Genomic DNA, 19,945 nt, shown 5'->3' with positions numbered 1-19,945 from the left:
GGGTACTTACATGTGGATTTATTTGTAAGTGAAATAACCTGTGGTTTCAGTCATTGGAGAAATTGTGACATCAAAATAAGCTCCCTCCTAGTAATTGTTGTCAGCCTCTCCCTATTTACAAGCAACTTTTTGATAAATGGGAGGAATTTTCAAACAAAAAGATAGAAAGATGCAATCAATTTTGCAAAATCACCATGACAACTTACACACGATGACATTTTGGGCACTTGTAAGCACATGTTTTTCTTTACAGATTTCTATTATATATCATAATTCTAAGAAGATGATCTTGGTAGTAGACAGGCGACATATAAAAAGTGTGGACAATGAAAGAACAGCAATGCCATTCACAGACATCTACATTGGAGGAGCACCTGCTGAGATCTTGCATTCCAGGTTGGTTTGTAATCATTATCTTGAAGTAATCACTATATTTCAGTTATGTTTTCTGACCTGTGCTGAAGTGCTTACAATAAAACATTTTTCTCAGCCTCAATACTTACAAACAAGCCCTCAGACCCCCTTCTAAGTGTCTCTCAGAGCTCTGAAGTACCAAGGGTTAGACTTAACCCAGCACAGGTAAATTCTGCTGAAACTGGTCTAGTTTTAGGGTAACAGACTGTTGTCTTCTTCTTAAACCAAAATGTCATTTTCAAAGAACAAATGAATACACAGAATCACTCTTCCTCCTTGCTCTGCAAAAAGTGATCTTCGTAAAATAGCAGTGCATGGGCTAAAGACCCTCTACCAACTGCATTTTCAAATCTAAAGATGGTATTTTTCCTGCCATGTCCCTCAGTTCTGATCCACATCAGGCTCTCTCCTGACCCAAGTCAGCTGGCTCTGTGTGGGCGTGGGAAGAAAAGAAAAAGTCTCGTTTTCCCATCGTACCATTTGACAGAAGCCAAGTTTAATCTCACTGGACTGTATAACTCTCATTTCCTGCAGTGGGAATCTCCCGGATCACAGTCATGCTCTAGGAGAACACACTGGCTGCTTGAAGAGGGGTATGCTCTTCTGACAGACAGTATTCATTCCTGAGGTCAGATAGCAAGGCCAGCATTTTCAGAAGGGCTCCAGCTGCTGTTTCAAGAGTCACAACTGCTAACAGCAATACTATCCCTCTTTAAAATACTCTCTGTGTAAAAAATAAAGGGAAGATAGCAAATGCTGCACAATAGTTTCTAGTAGTGGTAGATCTCCTGAAACCTTTTGTTGTCAGGAGAGCCTACTGAATCGATAAATAATGTCTGAGACATAAACCACTTACAGATTAAGCTAGGGACAAACTTCATGTAAAGAAAAATTATGTCTTTCAATGCCATGTAATTATTTGAACATGCAAACAAAATTGTGGGCAAAGGCAAAGGAGTATGTAATTTGTCTGGCCTTTCAAATAGTTCTTTACAAAGGTCTGTCATAAGGGGCTATTAAGAAAACTAGTGGGGTGGAGAGGGGAAAGGCTTGCAGTGGATTAGAATGCAGCTGGGAAAAAGAAAATAGGATGTAAGAGTAACTCTTCAATTTGCCAAGTGTATAAAGTCTATAGCATATGCCCAAAGGATGTCTCTTTGGGCTGCTATTAAATACATTAATGATCTAGAAATCAATGACAAAAGGATGGTAAAAATTACTTTGGTTAATCAAGCCTAGAGAACCCTGAAAAAGCCCAGAAGGACCTAGAAATCTAGGCAGTTAAGCAGCTCAATGGCAGATGAGACTTATTCACAAATGTAGGATACAAGATAAATTACAGGAATTATGCTCACAATTTTCTGAGTGAAGTGTGGTTATCTTGCAAAACACCTGGAAGGTACTGTCAAAGCAGTAAAAATAGCATCTCAATAAATGAGTTATACCAGAAAAAAATCCATAGGCATTGTAAAAATACAATCCATTATAATATTGAAAAATCCATACAGAAATTATTTAAGCAGAGCTACACCTTTGTCTTTGATATTGTATTCTGCTTTGGTTCTCATGACAAGGACAGACAACAAGAAATATGGTCCGGCTGTGGTGACATCACTCCATTTTCATCAGGAGGCCTAAGTCAGTATTAGAATTATATCATCTACTAATGATCTACTACTATCTCTCTGCTACTACTATTACCTACTTCTGATATTTATGCTTCCTTTCTCTAGACAGACTTACATTTAATTGACATTGGGGGGCAGCAGCAGGGAGGGAAACTAGCTCTAGTCCTAGAGGATGAGCTTCATATTCTTTCAAAGCAGTGTATTGTCATTCACTTCAACAGCACCTTCCTTTGTCAATGGCGTTTTTTTCCCAAGTAAATGAATGTGGAAGTACCACTGTATATTATTTTTCTCTCACCTGCATAAAGTAGAAAGCTATGGGTATTTAGGAGTACTAGGCACTTGGAACTATTAGGAAATTAACTCAGAAGCCTCTCTTTAGGTTAAAGCCTATCTTCTATTGTTCCTGTTGCTCCTAGAAAATGTTGTTAATTTAATGGTGTTTAACAGAAAGGCACATTTGTGGCATCCAGCCAGTCACATCACCAGTCAGAGTAGAGATCAGACATTGACTGATACCTCACACTTTGATCCAAATTGCAGTGAGGAGTGCAGGAGCCTTCCTGTCTACTTTGTCTTCCTGCTGATTCTGCTGAGAAGCAGATTAAGCCCTATAGCACTCGTCCTCTCACCTTATTTCAGACATGTACATTTTTGCTATTTCACTTGATGGCCTATTATTGCCAATTTAGAAAAATAAGCATTTCCAGAGCCTGATTGATCCCTTGTGTTTCAATGTTTACCTTACAATGAGATAACTCATAGACAACTCACACAGATGTCAACACTGTCAGTATCATCTCATGTGAGGTGAGAAGAATCCCACTGCTAAAATACATCCTGTCAAAAGAACGAAAACTGTTTGCAGGTAACCATGTCAAAACTCCAGATTTCACATTCATTCCTGTATATTAGTTCCCTAGTTGAAAAACTTAAGAGTGGTGAGGAGGAGCAGCTGCGATACACTGCTGAGCTCTCTACCTCAAACCTGACATAAAAAGGATCCTGGAAGCCCATCCACTGCTCTCATTTACAATTACATAAAAAGCTGTTCATCAGCAAGCAGCATTTACTTTTACTTCCCTAACCTCTGTTACTATTGTTCGTTAAGAAACAGAGATCCATTTGCTTTCAAAGGCAAGAATGGAGCTTACTTGTAAAAGCAAGACAGGAAAACTAAACCAGAACTTTTCTAAAATGATAAAAAAATGAGCTAGAATGCCATTGGTTTTCACTGAAAGTGGGTAGAAATACTTTTTTAAATAATGTATTTTTATTTCAGTAGCTCTTTTTATCTTTTTCAAGTTACTCTATATGGATTTCCTCTCTGAATTCTCATATATTTCTCATTATTACAACAGGTGCATTCTGACTTTTCAAAGCTCATAATGTGGTTAATTAGTTGTTTTACATAAAGATGCAGGATCTGGGCACTGGTGAGGCAAATGACTGAGGGTCTTCTAAGTCTTATAGAACACCTTGGTGATAAAAGTCTTTTCAGAAAGGCAAGGGCTATCTAACTGCAGCTTGTTTGGCATTGTTTTCCAACAGCATCAGCTCACATCTTGCAGGAATTATCGGCTTTAAAGGCTGCATGAAGGGTTTCCAGTTCCAGAAGAAGGATTTCAACTTGCTAGAAGAACCAGGAACCCTGGGAATCAGCTATGGGTGTCCAGAGGATTCACTGGTAAGTATAACATCATGTGTGAGATAGCAACAAATTTTTGGCAATGGGTACAGCTGTGAGCTTGAGTTTTACTCCAAGCAATAGAAAGTCTTCAACAAAGGAATTGACAAGGCATTCACTGACAGGGGGTGGGGGGGTGCCTGTGTATGTTAAGTCTGGTGACATACTACCCAATTTTCACCCTAAATTACAGCAGAGGTGTTTGACTTGATATTCTTATCATATGTGAGAATGCAGCTGGATCTGAAACAAATTGTGTGTTGTATTCTGAAAGGAAATATTCCAACATAATTTATTTTTTTCTCAAAGAAACAAGGAGAATTGTCTTCACATGCATCCTAATACAGACGTATAAAATGAAAAAGACAGCAAGATATTCACCCTTCAAATGAGTTCTCCCTTTAAGTTAGGCCAGCTCTTCCTTTGTGATACACAAATCAACTCTACCAGCATTAACACTGAGAAAATTGCCATTTCACTTCTGATCCCTTCCATCATTCAGAATTTGTTCATTACAATGCAAAGCTGGCAAATCTAAACAGTGTTTGTGCTCTTTATCTTATGGCTATGTGTATCCAAAGCCATGTTGTGAACCTGTGGAGATGAAGGACCCCACCTCTTGTAGAACTCTTCACATAACCTCACCTTCTGTCAAGGAGGAAGCTAACTGCAATTTGCCCCACCTCAGACCCAGTTTAACCCTAATACTCAGAGGATTATAGATCACCATGTCCAAAACCCTTCCACCCTATCCAAGCTCTCAGTGCAGCACACAAACTAATATATCACATGTTGAGATGGTGGCTCAGTGCCACACAGCTCAGACATGGACTTGAGCCCCTGTGCTTCTAGTCTTCATGCTCACTAACATCAGCAGGCTTAGAATGAGGCCAAGAGTCCCAGGAAACTGAGAATGAATTGCCTACACCTTCTTAAGACTTTCACAGCATGCAAGGGAAAGCCTGTATGAATCAGGTTAAGAAACAGGAAAAATTGAGGAATAGAACTGAACTGGCAGCATCTTTAAAAAAAAAAAAACTCCCCAAGAAATAGCCTCATTCTTTTTATGACTTGAATGTTTTTTGAGTGTTATTTGCAATTTTGTTTTATGTAATACGCAGATGTCCCGCAAAGCATATTTCAATGGAGAGAGCTTCATTTCATCAAGCCAAAAAGTTTCCCTCTTTAGTGAATTTGAAGGAGGCTTTAATTTCCGGACATTGCAGCCCAATGGGCTGCTGTTTTACTATTCTGAAGGAGTAAGTATATATATTTTTTTTCAATTAGTTTTCTTTTATCCTTGCATTGTTTCTCAGGAGAATAGTAAAGGAATAATACAATTTCTCGCTTCATGGTTTCATAACAGAGAAGGCAATCCACAATGTAGAAGCATCCACTGATGACCTCATTTTCACAGTTTGCATTTGATCTACAGATGAAAACTAGCAATGCTTAGACATTATTCTGATGTTGTGAAGAGAATTTGATCATATGCCTAGAATTAATATGTACTTGTGCTCAGTAAAGTCCTTGGGGCAAAAATGCACAGTGGATCTTGCCGTGCTAGGCAGCACTGCAATCCCTATTTGTACCTGTAGATGCTACCAACATACAAATGATATCAAGAGCCTGACATTTTCCGTCCAGGGACAAACCCCCAGAAGCAAAGAGAAAGTTTGTTTGAATTAGTGGGATGGCATTTTGAGCATTGGTGACTTGACAGAAATCGGTCAGAAAGCTGCCTGTATTCCCAGATGGTACTTCGAATGGGAAAAGCTGCTCTTAAGAATGTCTCTTTGCAGCTATGGGAAGCCAGACTGCTCTAAATGTCCCCTTGAGAGGTGTGATGTGGGCAGAAATACGGACTTGCACTCCCAAAACGGTGTGTGAGCCAGAGTGATTCCAAGATCCTGCAGGCCCAGACTGACATCTGTAGCAAGCATGAGCTCCGATGACAGAACATTTGCAACCACCCCCAAATGTCTGTTCTGCCACACTTGCAGATCAGCAGGGAAGGCCGTATGACACTAATAACCACTCCTCAACTTTTACATTTTACAGTCTGGAGTATTAGCTTAAATTGAGATCAGTAACCATGTCGGTTATCCACATCATTTGCATAAATGAGGCCCTCAGATTTTAACTCAAAAGCTCTAATCCTATGAGGTACCAAGTGCCCTACTTAACAAATGGAGGTTCAGCTAATTACCACTTGACAGAATGAGACATGGCGATTCCTACCAGTGCAGAGAGGCAGTGCTTGCTTTAATGGAACAGAGTATTCCTGCTATGACGCAGGATGATCCTGCAAAGGAAAAAATTGATTTATCTTCTGCCAGTAGGAATCTTGCAGTAACAGCTGCTCTATACAGTACTAGGGATACTAGAACCACAAATGAAATGTAAACACCATACATCCATGCTAGATGGAAGGAGCTCATATGACAGTTACATGAGAAAATCAGCAGAATTCCCAGAATTCAGACTTAAAAAAAGGTAAAAATATCAATTCCAATGAGATTATCTCCTATTTTGCTTCTCAGTGCACCTTTCTGCAAATAAAGCACAAACAATGAAAACAGCAGGAAGGAAAATAAATACAACAGGAAAATGCACAGAACTGTTAACTTTTCTGTTACACTTGCTTATGAAGATGGTTTTGTTTGTATTTCAGTCAGATGTATTATCCATCTCTATGGACAGAGGTGCTGTGGTTTTAAATGCAAGTGGAATAAAAATTCAATCACCAGACAGAAATTACAATGACGGAAAAACCCACTTCATCGTTACTTCTGTCACCTCAGAAAGGTAAAGCTGGCCAGCATCTTTTGTTCCCTATCTTTAGAATATAAATATTGCTTGTAAAGCACACTATCATTCAATATCCATTTTCAAACTGTTGTTTATGTGGGTTTTTTTTTGAAGTAGTAAGTTTCACTGATTAATCCAGTTAAAAAAATACAAAGTCAAAAATCTGTATAACTGAAAACTGGCCAGCTTGGCCTGAACACAAGATGCTGGGAATTTTTAGTAAAACTAAAATTATATTTTCCTCTAAAAGCTTAGTCCTTTTTTGTCCTCTGCTATGAAAAGCAGTTTAATATAATTTAAGACTAGCATGAGATTAATTTTTCAGCAGGATTGATTGTTCTATTTGTTAAAGCAATTCCAAACTGACCCTGGAGTAATTGAGACATCTTCACAAAAAAGCATTCATTTGGGATATATACAGTGGAACATGTTTGAAATATTTTTAGCACTGACAGACACGAATGTAAGATGAAACACAGTAGTAGGGAAGAAGCGTTCATATATGCTTCTTAAACAATTTGAAAGCATTGTTTTGTTGGTACATCTTACATTATATATAAAATTTTCTTAGAGGATCAAATAATCAAAGCATCTTTCTTCAAGAATCTTATCTGTGCAGATACAACCCGGTGTTACTCAGATTTCTAATGGAAATAGAGGTTTGTAGCTACATCTTCTGACACCCAAGAATTATAGTTTGAAAAGCTGAAGGTGCGGAAAGCTGCTTTGGAATAGCCTTGGGGACTGCCATGTTTCCCTGAGTGCTGAATTCTGAATTTGCCAAACAAAACCGATGGCTGCTACTTTAGTTATACTAGGTTTCTTATTAAAGCAATACAGCCCTTCCTGACTTCTGCAGCAATCAGTGTGTTCAAAAATGAGATAAGGTAAAAAAAAAAAAAAAAACAATTTGTAAGTTCAAACATCAATGTACTGTGATGAAAGAGAAGGAAAAATGGCTACAGGTATAAAGAAGGATTATGCTTAGATCTTGTATTACCCAAGTGGTGGCTTCATCCACTTATTACCAATCCCTTAGTTTATCTGTCTTCACTGAGTGGACTGTTATTTTTTTGGACTTCACAACTAAACCCATGCTATTACGAAATCCATGGGCCTCTGTACTCAACTCTGGACTCACTGGGTTATTGCACTGCTACTTTTTGGAAGCAAGATCTTCTTAGGACTTTGAGCACTACCATTCAGTAATATATATGCTGAGCAGAGCATTTTTGGGTGCATGTAATATACTGTGTAACCACTAGCACTGACATTTCCAAAACTAGCCTACAAAACGGATGCTTTGCCTTTGCAGATATGAGCTGACTGTGGATGACAAGAAGCAAAGCAAGAAGAACCCACCAAAGGACAGAGCAGGGAAAAGCCCAGATAGCATCAAGAAGTTCTATTTTGGTGGCTCTCCCCTCAGAACACAGCAAGCCAACTTCACCGGCTGCATAAGCAATGCTTATTTCACTAGGTGTGTAGCATCCCCCCGAACACATTACCAGGCAATCACTGTCTGACAGCTCAAATAGTAGCTCAAGAGAACTGATTTACTGTCACCAGAAAAATCTGTCTCATTTTGTGGGGCTAGACAGTATGTGTGAATGAGTTTCTTACCTTATTTGCCATGGAATCTGCTGGCACAGGCCTGCTGAGTTAAGGTGCTGTTAAAGTGGGAATAATTTAATGTAAATCAGCTTTCAGTCCTGTACCTGCTAATACTGCTGGTGCAATGTATGATTTGCATAGCTCTAATTTACATTTATATTATGTAGCTTTCAGCTCTGCCTTTGAAACAGAATTATATTAAGTCATCTCAAAGAAGCGTGTGAAGTTAGGAGTTTGGTCATGTTAAATCTTAAAAAGATTTTAAAGTGAATTTGATGCTGCAGATTGAGACTGTTTATGCAAGCATGGATCAACAGGCAGAGCTAGGATAGGCTGCCTGCATTACCCAAACATTGACTGATAAATCTGTACTATTATCCATGACCCAAGAATGAAAAAAAGCCCATCCAAACACAGCTTCAACTATAAATGTAAGGTTCTGTGATTTTTCTGAAGACAATTCCAGTACTTGATGACTTGTTCCTGTCATCCCCTCTTTGAAACATAGGTTGGATCGAGAGGTTGAAGTGGAAGATTTCCAGCAGTACCCTGAGAAAGTTCAGACTTCTTTATATGGATGTCCTGTTGAATCTCCTCCAGTTGCTCTTCTCCATAAGAAAGGAAAAAACTCATCAAAAGCCAAAGGAAACCGTAATAAAAAGGTTTGCTACAAATTGCCCCAGTGCCACCCTCGAGTTTTCCAAAGTTGACACATACTGTGACATGACTGGGTATTCTCCAAATTATGGATCCAAAATGCACCACATGAAGGCTATTCCAGATATATGAAAGAAAGGATCCTACTCCTTCATATATTCCATCACTGCAAATGACTGCCCTGACCCCACCTATCTGGCCTACATGTGCATAATTATCTTGCTGGAACTGTAAAACAAATTTTATGACATCTTTAAAAGAATACTGTGGAAACAAGCCTTCTTGATTTCTTTTATATCCTAAGGCAATAAGCTTGCTTCTGTTCTCAGCTACTTCTGTTTAGCTCTCTCTATTGGGTACAATTAGCATGCATTAATATAAATGTGAAAAAAAAAAACCTTTCAGCATGCAGAACTTTTAGTCCAAGCATGTCCCTATGCCTACAGTATAGCTGATATCGTCAAAAGCTGAGAGAAAAAAATTCAATTAGGAAAACTGCAAAATAATTGAATTATAGTTGTTAGCTACATATAATACAAGTATTCTGTTTTTCCTTCATTCTGCCCTAAATCAGCATCTATAGCAGATCTGTTCATGGAAGAAATTGTCTTGGAACCATTCCTGGTATTTTCATAAAGAAAAAATATAGCACTAGCTTAGACATAAATGATACTGTTATTTTATTATGTCCAATCTTATTTAAAATTTCTGATTAATGCTCTCTTTCTATGAAGGTGGGAAGAGATAAAGACAAGATTCAACAGCATTCAACTGGCCTCAAAAAACTGTATCAAGAAGTGAATATGCAGAGAGACCCCCAGTGCCACTTGCCCATGAATCCCAAGGCAACTGAACATGCATATCAGTATGGAGGAACTGCAAACAGCCGGCAAGAATTTGATCACATACCAAAGGATTTCAGTCAAAGGTGAAGAGACCTTTCTGCTGTTACCCTGGCTTTTTTCTTTGTATCTTAGGCTAATTTTTGCATAGGGCATGTTGTTAGAATATATTAAAAGATATCTCAGTTGAGTAAGAGCAATTAATATAATGTGCTTCCAGTTGCATCCCTCTTGTGGAGTCCTCATCTGCATTGTTTATTAACAAAATGTGTCTCCTCGACTATTTATATGAAGACTTTGAGGATGTTAGTTCTTTATAAGCAAGGTGCCATAAGTCTCTTGACAGAAGAAGCAATGGCATTAGAGCAGAGCTGGAAAAGAACACAACAGTCCTCCAAGAAATGAAGCAGCTACATGTTGATTGGGCCTTGTCAACTATTTAGTGGTTAGGATTCTACACGGGCCAGTAGGATATAAAGCTATGAAAACCATGGCCAATTCACGCCATAATGAAAATTCAGGTAATTAATAAAGTCCAGGTATTGTGGACATTGAATTTTCATGTCCCACAAAATATGCTATATGGTATGTTAACCAACAAAGGATTTTGGTTTAATACTTTCCATGAAAGACTATAAATTCAACAACACAGCACTTCCTGGAAACATACCAGACCACTAACTTATAAAAGAAGAATGCTATTTCCTGATTTAAATAAAAAAAGCATTATGTTTGTTTTAATTTATTAGTGTTTTACTTAGGGCGGTCCTCATGGTGCCCATATGAAGAAGGAAAACCCAAGCCCTAGTATGTCTCTTCATTCCTACTAGTCACACTTGTTTTACGACTGTTACTGCAGATTTGTCATTGTAATGAGCATTTTAAAAAAACAATGACTTGTAACGTTTTAAAACAACTAATATTGGCAAGAGCGTAAGTATGTTTGGAATGCGCATGCACACATATACATAGATCCTCCAGGCAATATGAAGAACGGAAGCTAGGTTCATCACCTGACATAAGAAGCAGGAGTAATCGGTTCTGACACTGTCCTGCAACACTGCAGCTATGCAATTTTTTAGACCAAAGTAATAATACCAACCACTGAAAAAATCATCACTGTTGACAGTGTCAAACCAAGTTGATAAAACTTGCCAAGTTATCTTACAATTCACAACTACAGGGAAGGAGAAGCTTAGCAGTGAGCATGGAATAACATAATTTTTGAACTGTAAGGCCTCTATGCCATCACAGTTAAAAAGTCCCCTTGTTGCTGTTCAACAGGAATGAAAATCTAGTGTATATAGTGTCACTTAGTGATGGTCTGTATTGATTTTTTTTTTTATGCCAGAGATTTTAATTTCTGAAAACAAGCTCCTTGTGAAGCAGCTTCTCCTCCAACTTTAACTTCTACTCCAAAACCAGTATGGTTCTATAAAGGAAATGCATATCCATTTGGATGAGAGCAAAATCTAAGTATTTCACTGCCTGCGGTTTAAGTTAATTATATCTCCTCTAATTTTTATACTGTGTTTTTATGTGACAGAGCTCAGTTCTCTATCAGTCTGAAAACTCAGTCTTCTCATGGAATGATTTTCTATGTCTCGGATCAAAAAGAGACCAACTTCATGGCACTCTTCGTTGCTCATGGCCGACTTGTCTTTATGTTTAATGCTGGTCATCAGAAGATAAGGATTAAGAGTCAAGAGAAATACAATGATGGCCTTTGGCACAATGTAAGTAAAAGAAAGTAACCGTTATGATGGCACATGCTATCAAGGCTGCAGTAAAGACACGACTGATGTGACAGCTAAAGGAGTTTTCATTCATGTGTTCATAATCACATCTATATGTTGAGAAATTTCTGCCAATACTTTCAAATCTTCCATGCAGAATTTTATCAAGTCATTAACTAGGGACAGGAAAGTGACTCTACTATAAAAATCCAGCAATTCCCAACACTAACAGCTGAACAGAAGTGACAGAAATAAGCAGAGCTGTGAGGCAAGTAAGGGTTAACTAGGAAAGGATTTTGTTCAGCAAATTTCTATGAAGTGCCTAAGCAAAGAGCACAGCTGTCTTAGGCTCCCTCCGAAGCCTATGAAAACAAAAAGTGAATTTTAGGGGTCAAGGTGAATTTCCCTCTGTATGTGTCTCTTTCTCCTCACTGACTACAGAGGAAGTCTACAGTCACTAAACTGCTAACTTGGACACTTAAATATTTAAAGCAGGCTGGATGGAACCAGACTGTAAACTAGCGAAGACCATGAAAATGCGAACAGCAATAGTACTGTAGCAATGAATCATATAGGCTAATATAAGATGACAGAGCTCAATTACCTCATGACACCGTGATTAAATCTGTCTTGTACAGCAAAATGCAAGAAAGACAGCAGTGTTACTATCTAGCCCTTACACAAATGTGAAGAGAGAGGGGTATACAGCAAAGAATATTGGCAATTAATATAACAGGCTTGTAGCATATCACTTACAAGCTTTTCTCAAATTTCTTATCTTCTTTCACTATACCGGAGTGTTTCCTCAACAGATGAAAGTAATCTTTCAGATTTTTTTCTTTCCTTTCTAGGTGATATTTATTAGAGGAAAAAATATTGGTCGTTTGATAATTGATGGTCTCCGAGTACTGGAAGAACCTTTTGTGGGTAATGCTGATACCTGGCAAGTCACTGAACCACTCTATATCGGGGGTGTAGCTCCTGGAAAAGCTGTAAAAAATATCCAGGTAAAGCACACACCCATTCCATCAATCCGTACCTCTATGTGCAGCTAATGCAAAACTGACTGTAAGGATGAGTTCCAGCAAAAGCATATTATGATCTGAATTCTCAGCAAGCAGCTCAGGTTCAAGTGGATAGCAAATCTCTTGCAAGGCTAGGCTGGCAGTAGCTGGGCTAGACTTCCATAGACTTGCAGCAGCAAATGGAAAGCAGGTGGAACAGAGTAATCCTAGTGACATTCAAGCTTAGATGATACAGGTAAAGTTAGGTAAGATCAGTTTCACCCTGAAGTGTGAGATACAGATGAGTTTTGTAGAGATTTTAGTGTTGCCTTTAGTATCTCTGTTTAAGACAGTACCTAGAAGTCAGGATTCCACTCTACACCTTGGTACTGAAGTATACGGAGTGTTAAAGCAAAAATGAACACAACCAAGTCTCCTTCAAGGTAATCCTTAGTGTTATGCACTTAACAAGGCAGATAACACTACTCAGAAAATGCAGACCCCTTTCAAGTCTTGAGGGTATAAGGTATGTTTAACACTATCTTGCTCTACTTGGGTTTTGTTTCTTATGGTTCAGTAAGAGAAATACAAGCTGGAGTTACCTTAAAGTCATCAGAGAGACATGAGAGGCTATGAAAAGTATTGGTCCTGCTTCTCTTCTCTGGAAACTGCTTTTTAATTCAAAACTGATGCACCAGACAGTCACAGCCTTATAGCTCATAAACAAGCACAAATAAGGTCAGAAGAGTTTCTTTCCTTCCGCAAGCAGTTTACCTACTAATCATGCCTTTTTTATATTTTTCCCCTTCAGATTAATTCTGTCTACAGTTTTAGTGGTTGTCTCAGCAATTTACAGCTCAATGGAAGATCAATCACTTCAGCTTCGCAGACATTTAGTGTCACACCTTGCTTTGAAGGCCCATCAGAAGCAGGAACATACTTTTCATCGGAAGGAGGATATGTAGTCCTTGGTAAAACACTACTAATCAAATGTATCCCATAATAACACTGTAGTAATCACTGTGCTTCAGAATGTGCTTCACTAAAGGGTGTGGTAATTTCTGAGGCTGTAAACTGTAAGGATTATTGGATACAGATCATTATTGTAGTAAGGAGCTGATTTTGGCAGGTCACAATGTCACCATGAAACTTAACAGTGTTACATAAATATATATGTATGTATGCATTTCAAATAATTAGAGTAATTTCACAAGGAAACAGATTATAATATGGTAACAATTATCACAGACATGTAGAAGTGAAGCTAAGACCAAGCCCACCAGCAAATGGTCATCACTTTCATTTTTAATTATTAACATACAATTAAGAAATCCTAAGGAAAGGCATTCTGCATGTCTTGATAATTAACAGCGTGACAGAACTGATCTTTTCTGTCATTTAGGCCTGCTGTGTGAGGTGTTTTATGAGGGTTTTTTTATCACACAGCCTCTGATCTGAACAGGAAAGGAAATTGCACAACACTAAGAATTATTGTACAATGCTTCTAATTTGCTCCCTGGCCTAAAACCAGATTGGAAAAGGGAGTTTTTTCCTTTTACTGAATCAAAGCTCAAGTGAACTCCCACTCACTGTGTAAAGACTGCTAGTATCCAGCAAATTGCACAGTAAGAAACTGCCAAAAGAACCAGATAATTTACTTTCTGCTGTCCATTTCCCATTTCTTTGCTAAAAAATATTTTAAAACAAAACACTTTTTTTTTCTTTTTAATAGTGAGACATATAAAGAAACCTTTATTAGTATGCCAAGCAAACAATCAAAACAAAAGTTGAAGTGGGTCATTGACAGCACACCATGCTATCTCTTCAAGTATGTGTACTGGCACATGTTTCAATAGCTTGAAAGACAGGATAAATAAGTTCCACCCTGGGCTATGAATTTCTATTTTGACTTTGAACAAATGTCCCATTTCATCACTAACTCACTACAAAATGAACGTTATTCTTTTTACTTCACAGATGAATCCTTCAGTTTAGGTCTGAAATTTGAAGTTGTTTTTGAAATACGTCCCCGAAGCAGCTCAGGAATTTTACTGCATGGTCACAGTGTGAATGGAGAGTACCTGAATATGCACATGAGAAATGGACAGGTATAATGAAGGTCACATTTCTTCCACTGCTCTGACTGATTCCTCTCCTACCTATTTGGGCTCTGCTATATATAGCTTTTGTCTTACAAGTTTGCCATTAATTGATTCTTATTTCTCTCCTCAATACATTAATTGCTTAGATTAAGCAACCCAGATATTTATTTTAAAATGCAAAAAAATAACACCTAAGACAAAATCAGATCACTTTACTGATGCCACACATAAATATTTAATGAGCAGTTGGAAAGAAGCAAGAACACTGACTCTTTGCTGCTGCTCTTTCATCCACACATTAAAAAGGTGTAACAGTTACAAGAAGGTAACTGCTAATGATTTTTTATATCTTTTTTATTAAATGAGAAGTCTGAGCTGCTCTCAGTGTCTTCTTCCTCTAACATGTATGTGTGTAATAGGGACAGTGATGGAAAGGGAAAATTCTGATTGTCTGTTGATTTGGTTGTTGATCTGTCATTCAGAGAATCTATTTTTCTATATTGACTGTAGAGAGAACAACAGGTGCTTCAGTCAGGCACTTAATTTCTGACAGCTGATTAGGTAAGATAAAGCCCATTCTTACAGCTGTAGCTAGTCCCTGCTGAACTAACAAAGGACTTTTTAAAGCAGGTTGCATTGCTTTAAATGCATACTTAAAGGCTGCACCTGTATACAACTGGTCCAGCCTAATACTTCTTATGTAAAGATCTGATGGAAGGTTTGCGTATCCAGAAACTTGTCTGGGCTACCAACTGTATCATTGGTCTAACAAAAGATACTGTCTTACTGCTTCAAACCTCACTTCCTGTGTAACACATATGAAATTCATAAATAAAAATCACCCTGCAAAAGCAGTTCTTCCCTGCTGTCACTGCAACAGGTGCACCAGCTACCTTCTTAATAAGCATTTGTGGTTTTTACCATCAACTATCTGTTCTCTTTGAATGTACTACCAAAGACCTATTTTGTGAAAACATATTTGCTGGGCAAATAAAATCACCACCTTTAATTCATCTTTTAAATGTATACATCTCTATCAGTACAGCTTGTCTGGGTGATTTATTAAGGAACTACTTTCACTCACAAACCTGTATTTGCTGCTTTAATAGCTCCTATATATTTTGTCCAAGGATGAATAAAAGAGAACATGAGGATCATTTAATTTTTGTTTGCTCATGCCTTTGTGGGACAAAAAAAAAAATCATAGCTACATCTATATTGAAACAGAGATCCTCTAAAATTAATATTTTTAGTCAACAAGGTGTCAGCATTTATCAGGGACAACTTAGACATTTGAAAAGCCTGAGTGGCTGGGCTCTGGAGTTCTCCAGGAATCAACAGCGGGAATCTTGTGTGCTGCAACAGGGACATGACACGTACAAAATGCAGAATTAGGTTCGCTTTCCAGCTCTGCCAGAGAGTTCTGGTAAATTTGGCCAAGTAACTTAAAGTCATTCTTAACTTCCCTATCTCTTTCTCACATCTCGTCTGCTTGTTTACTCTTGAGGTTTTCATGACTGTTTTCCTTATTAAGTGGTTAGCAAGATACCAAAATATCATCTGATGCTTCTAAACACTAATTTACCACACAGGAAATTATACAGTAGCAGTACTAGAAAATTTTAGTGAAAATAGCTGTTATCTTTCAATTTTGATTTGAACTCTTCCTTGAGCTCGAATCAGAAATCTTGCAGAACTATTGAATGGGAGGAGGAAAGGGGGAACACAAAAACTTGTAACTCAAATCTGTGAATTAGAAACTCTTTATTTTAAAGAATTTCATGAAATCATGCTTTTCTTTCACTTACATACCAGACATGTTTTGAGTGGGGAATACAGCATTATTACAACAGAAGGAAAAAAGAGAACAAGAGGCAGTGACAACTATGTTATCTTCCCCCAGGTTACTGTGAAACTGAATAATGGAATCAGGGATTTTTCAACTTCAGTGACACTGAAACAGAGTCTCTGTGATGGCAGGTGGCACCGAGTTGCAGGTCAGTAAAACATGATCATTTCCTAAGTAAGGGTGACAGAACCCAGTTCTCCCTCCCTAGATATCCATCTATATGGGCCAGGGCACTGGGAATGGGGTCATATTTTCAGTTCTTCCTTTTCATCTATCAAGACACAGGTCTGTGTAATAGACAGTCATATTCATCCCTCAGATACAAGATCTGTACAGCTTCCTGGGAGGACAAGCACAAGTTCCTTCAAAGAATAAGCAAAGATGGAAGCTCCTTGTTAAAGAACAAAAGACAGCATAGCTGAAATTCCTAAATCGTATAACGGATTATATTCTTCTTTCCCAGTTAGAGATTAAATAAATTGGTAGAATGTAGTAGGCACAAGTATATGCTGCATTTAAAGGTCAAATAACAAGACAGATCTAGAGGGCCTCTGCTTCACAGAGAGATGTTTACAGCCTCTGTATCAATCAGCCATCCTTCTTTCCCAAATTTGAAAGTCAAAAAGTACTTCTAAACCTCAAATACTTTGAAATTCCTTACGTTCCTGTATGCTGACTTGGGATGTCTCCAAGTGTCACACCTACAAGAGATCCGAGTATGCACCCTTTTCCTATGCCTTCTGGTTTCCTATGCCTTCTGAAGGAAACCAAGGCACATAAGGAAGGAGGAAACCTCAATGCATTTTTCTAAGCCACATGCCATTGTATGCTCATACACTGCAGCCTAGACACATCTAGCAGCAATCCAGAGCCCCACTCAACAGCATCCTTGCTCCCACTCCGTATCTTCCATTGGCCCTGCTCTGCCAGGATCTGCCCACGTTGTCACTGATGGCTCACACCCAGTTTAGCAAACACTAAATCGGACTATTCAGATCAAATTCCTGTTTGTCACAGAGAACTCATGCTATTTCTTACAACTTTCTTGATCCCTGTTGTTTCTCCTTTCAGTTATTAGAGATGCTAATGTGGTGCAGCTGGATGTAGACTCTGAAGTCAACCACGTCGTAGGGCCACTAAATCCAAAGGCAATTGACCACAGGGAGCCCGTGTTCATTGGAGGTGTACCAGGTAAGCTTTTGGCAGCTTTCTGGTATGTTGTTCTCAAATTTCAACAGTTTCCAGAGAAAGCATAGAGACTTTGTTTTCATTTCAAAAAAGAGCACAACATAATTCATGCGAACAACCTGGTAAAATTCAAAGGCTCCAGACCTGATCAGACACATTCTGCCTCAAGTTCTCAAATGAAAAAAGTGCCCCTTCATTGAAATTAAAACGGCCACAGCTGTTGGAGAATCAGGCAGGAACTCTGTAGAGAAGTCAGCCAGATAGAAAAAAAGTGGGATTTTTCTGTTTTACTTTCCTGTATGGGCTTACTGGTATTTTTAAGAAATGATTTATTTATTTATGAGATTGGAAATTCACTGTCACAGTAACTGGAGTCCCAAGGGTGTTTTGCTGGTAGGCTTATTTCCTCTTCTTCAAGCAATGACACCTTTGAACACAAGACAAAACATGAAATTTCTTTTTCTGACTAGTGATTTCTATTGCACAGATGTCTGCTAATTTGAATTTGTGACTCACAGACCATCTGTGTAGCGTGGGCCAAGATTACTACATTTACTTCCCTTATTCAACAGACAGAGCTACTCTGTTGGGGTTCATATACAAACTGTAATCAACACTACGTGACTCAATTTTTAAGCTATCTGTACATTTCCCATTGAAAATATGCAGCATTATTTCTCTGTGCCTTGCACGTCAATCATGAAGAGCTCTAACTACAAAATTTATTATATTGCCTATCCTGGATTAGTGACTTGAGTGTGTGATGTTCTCATCCAACCCACACTACCAGGAGGAAAAATGAGCCTAAAGGGAATAACAGAAACTATGCGCAGATGCCTGTTCACATTTTAAATCCAAACTGGAATTTTTTTTAGGACAGAACTCTTCCCAGAGAGGTATTATAAAGTGGTAATTACAAATGCTGTTCTGCATTGTAATAGAGCCTTCTATTTCTACATTAATTGCAGAATATTAAAGCAATGCCATACATTGGCTTTATAACGCTATTATCACCCTGGCACAGAAGAATCTTAAAGAACTTCATGACAACAAAAAAGATATAATACTAATAAATACCATGGCAATATAGTAAACTAATTCCAAACTAGCAAATCAGACACAGATGACAATACGAGTAATGGTAAAAGAAATTACGATGTGGCTAGGATTCACCTACTCTGTTACTTAAAAGAAAATGCAGATGTCAAAAATGGCAAGCTTGGGCCTTTACTACATAGTATGAGGAGTTTTACATAAATGAAAGCAACTCCCCATACTTATTCTAATGGCCTCTAGGACACAAGCTGTAGGCCAGACATTTTTAAAGACCCACAGAAGATTCAGCAGAGCTGCAGTCAGTAGTAAACTGGAAAGATTCTGCCACCAAACTGATTATTTTGGTCATCACAAGCTCTAATTTTTTTTGTTAATCTGCTTCTTCCAGAGTCTCTGCTAACACCCAGCCTGACTACACGCAACTCCTTCATTGGCTGTATTCGTAACTTCATGATTGATGAAAAACCAGTGAGCTTCAGTAAAGCAGCTTTGGTTAGTGGCGCCGTAAGCATCAATACCTGTCCAGCAGCCTGACAGTGCACTGCATCGATCCTGTAAAGTTTCTTAGACCACATAGAGGAAAATAGGGAAAAAAAAAAGAAAGAAACTATGTTCATCAAGAGAAGAATAAAAATATCAAGAATCCATCTACAGAAAGCAGTATGTTTAAGGGTCACTTCTGATGTTTATGTGCAAACAAAAATCACTGAATAAAGGGCTATTGCTTCTGCACTTCTCTTACTATACCACAAGAGTGAGCTTTACCATTTCTTATAGTGTATGTGGCCAGTCTGTTACATGAAAACGTGGGATTATAAAAGAAATTAAAATTATATTAAATACATTACTTTCAAGATAGATCCTCTACATTATTTCATTCTATGCCTTAGGTCACCTTTTGTTTTGCAGAAAAAGATCTGCTAATGCACATTAAAGAATAAAGCTAAATAATAGACTTAACATCACAAATAACTGTGTTCAAAGATTTATTTCTTTTTTTTAATTTTCCATTCAACTCATTTATGTATTCCTCAACTACAGTGGGAGGCAGACAGCATACCAGTTATGTAACCTTACAAACAATGAAAATAAAATTTCATTCTGCTTTTAGGCTTCATGAATACATTCTAGCACAATGTGAAGATTGAGTGTATGTCTTAAGACAGACACTTTATATAACTGATTATTTACCTAGGTAATTTTAGAGCAATACTTGTCTTATATAGGAAGGGAGAGATAAAATTCAAAATGTCATGTTTTTCTTCTAAATTTTTAAATGCACTTACATAGTAGCACAGCATTAAATCTACAATCTCATTGTGATCTCATTTATACTAATGTAACACAAATAGGGCTT

At 37.9% G+C, this 19,945-nt stretch overlaps 1 protein-coding gene across 1 annotated transcript in view; it reads left to right on the top strand.

The window, feature by feature from the left end:
* The window catches only part of LAMA4 (laminin subunit alpha 4), a 100,971-nt gene extending 81,525 nt beyond the window's left edge, over positions 1-19,446 (top strand). Inside the window, exons 25-38 of the mRNA XM_034060496.1 lie at positions 254-396; positions 3,594-3,729; positions 4,851-4,988; positions 6,404-6,537; positions 7,856-8,020; positions 8,663-8,816; positions 9,546-9,739; positions 11,200-11,389; positions 12,241-12,396; positions 13,205-13,364; positions 14,371-14,501; positions 16,399-16,492; positions 17,416-17,535; positions 18,977-19,446. Coding sequence (XP_033916387.1) covers positions 254-396; positions 3,594-3,729; positions 4,851-4,988; positions 6,404-6,537; positions 7,856-8,020; positions 8,663-8,816; positions 9,546-9,739; positions 11,200-11,389; positions 12,241-12,396; positions 13,205-13,364; positions 14,371-14,501; positions 16,399-16,492; positions 17,416-17,535; positions 18,977-19,122 — 2,061 coding nt within the window. The 3' untranslated portion in view covers positions 19,123-19,446. The remainder of the gene's footprint in view (positions 1-253; positions 397-3,593; positions 3,730-4,850; positions 4,989-6,403; positions 6,538-7,855; positions 8,021-8,662; positions 8,817-9,545; positions 9,740-11,199; positions 11,390-12,240; positions 12,397-13,204; positions 13,365-14,370; positions 14,502-16,398; positions 16,493-17,415; positions 17,536-18,976) is intronic.
* Positions 19,447-19,945: the final 499 nt, after the last annotated feature.

Source organism: Melopsittacus undulatus, chromosome 3 (assembly GCF_012275295.1).
Source record: "Melopsittacus undulatus isolate bMelUnd1 chromosome 3, bMelUnd1.mat.Z, whole genome shotgun sequence".
Lineage (NCBI taxonomy): Eukaryota > Metazoa > Chordata > Aves > Psittaciformes > Psittaculidae > Melopsittacus > Melopsittacus undulatus.
The sequence above is the reverse complement of the archived record's forward strand: the minus strand, read 5'-3'. Positions and strand labels throughout refer to the sequence as shown.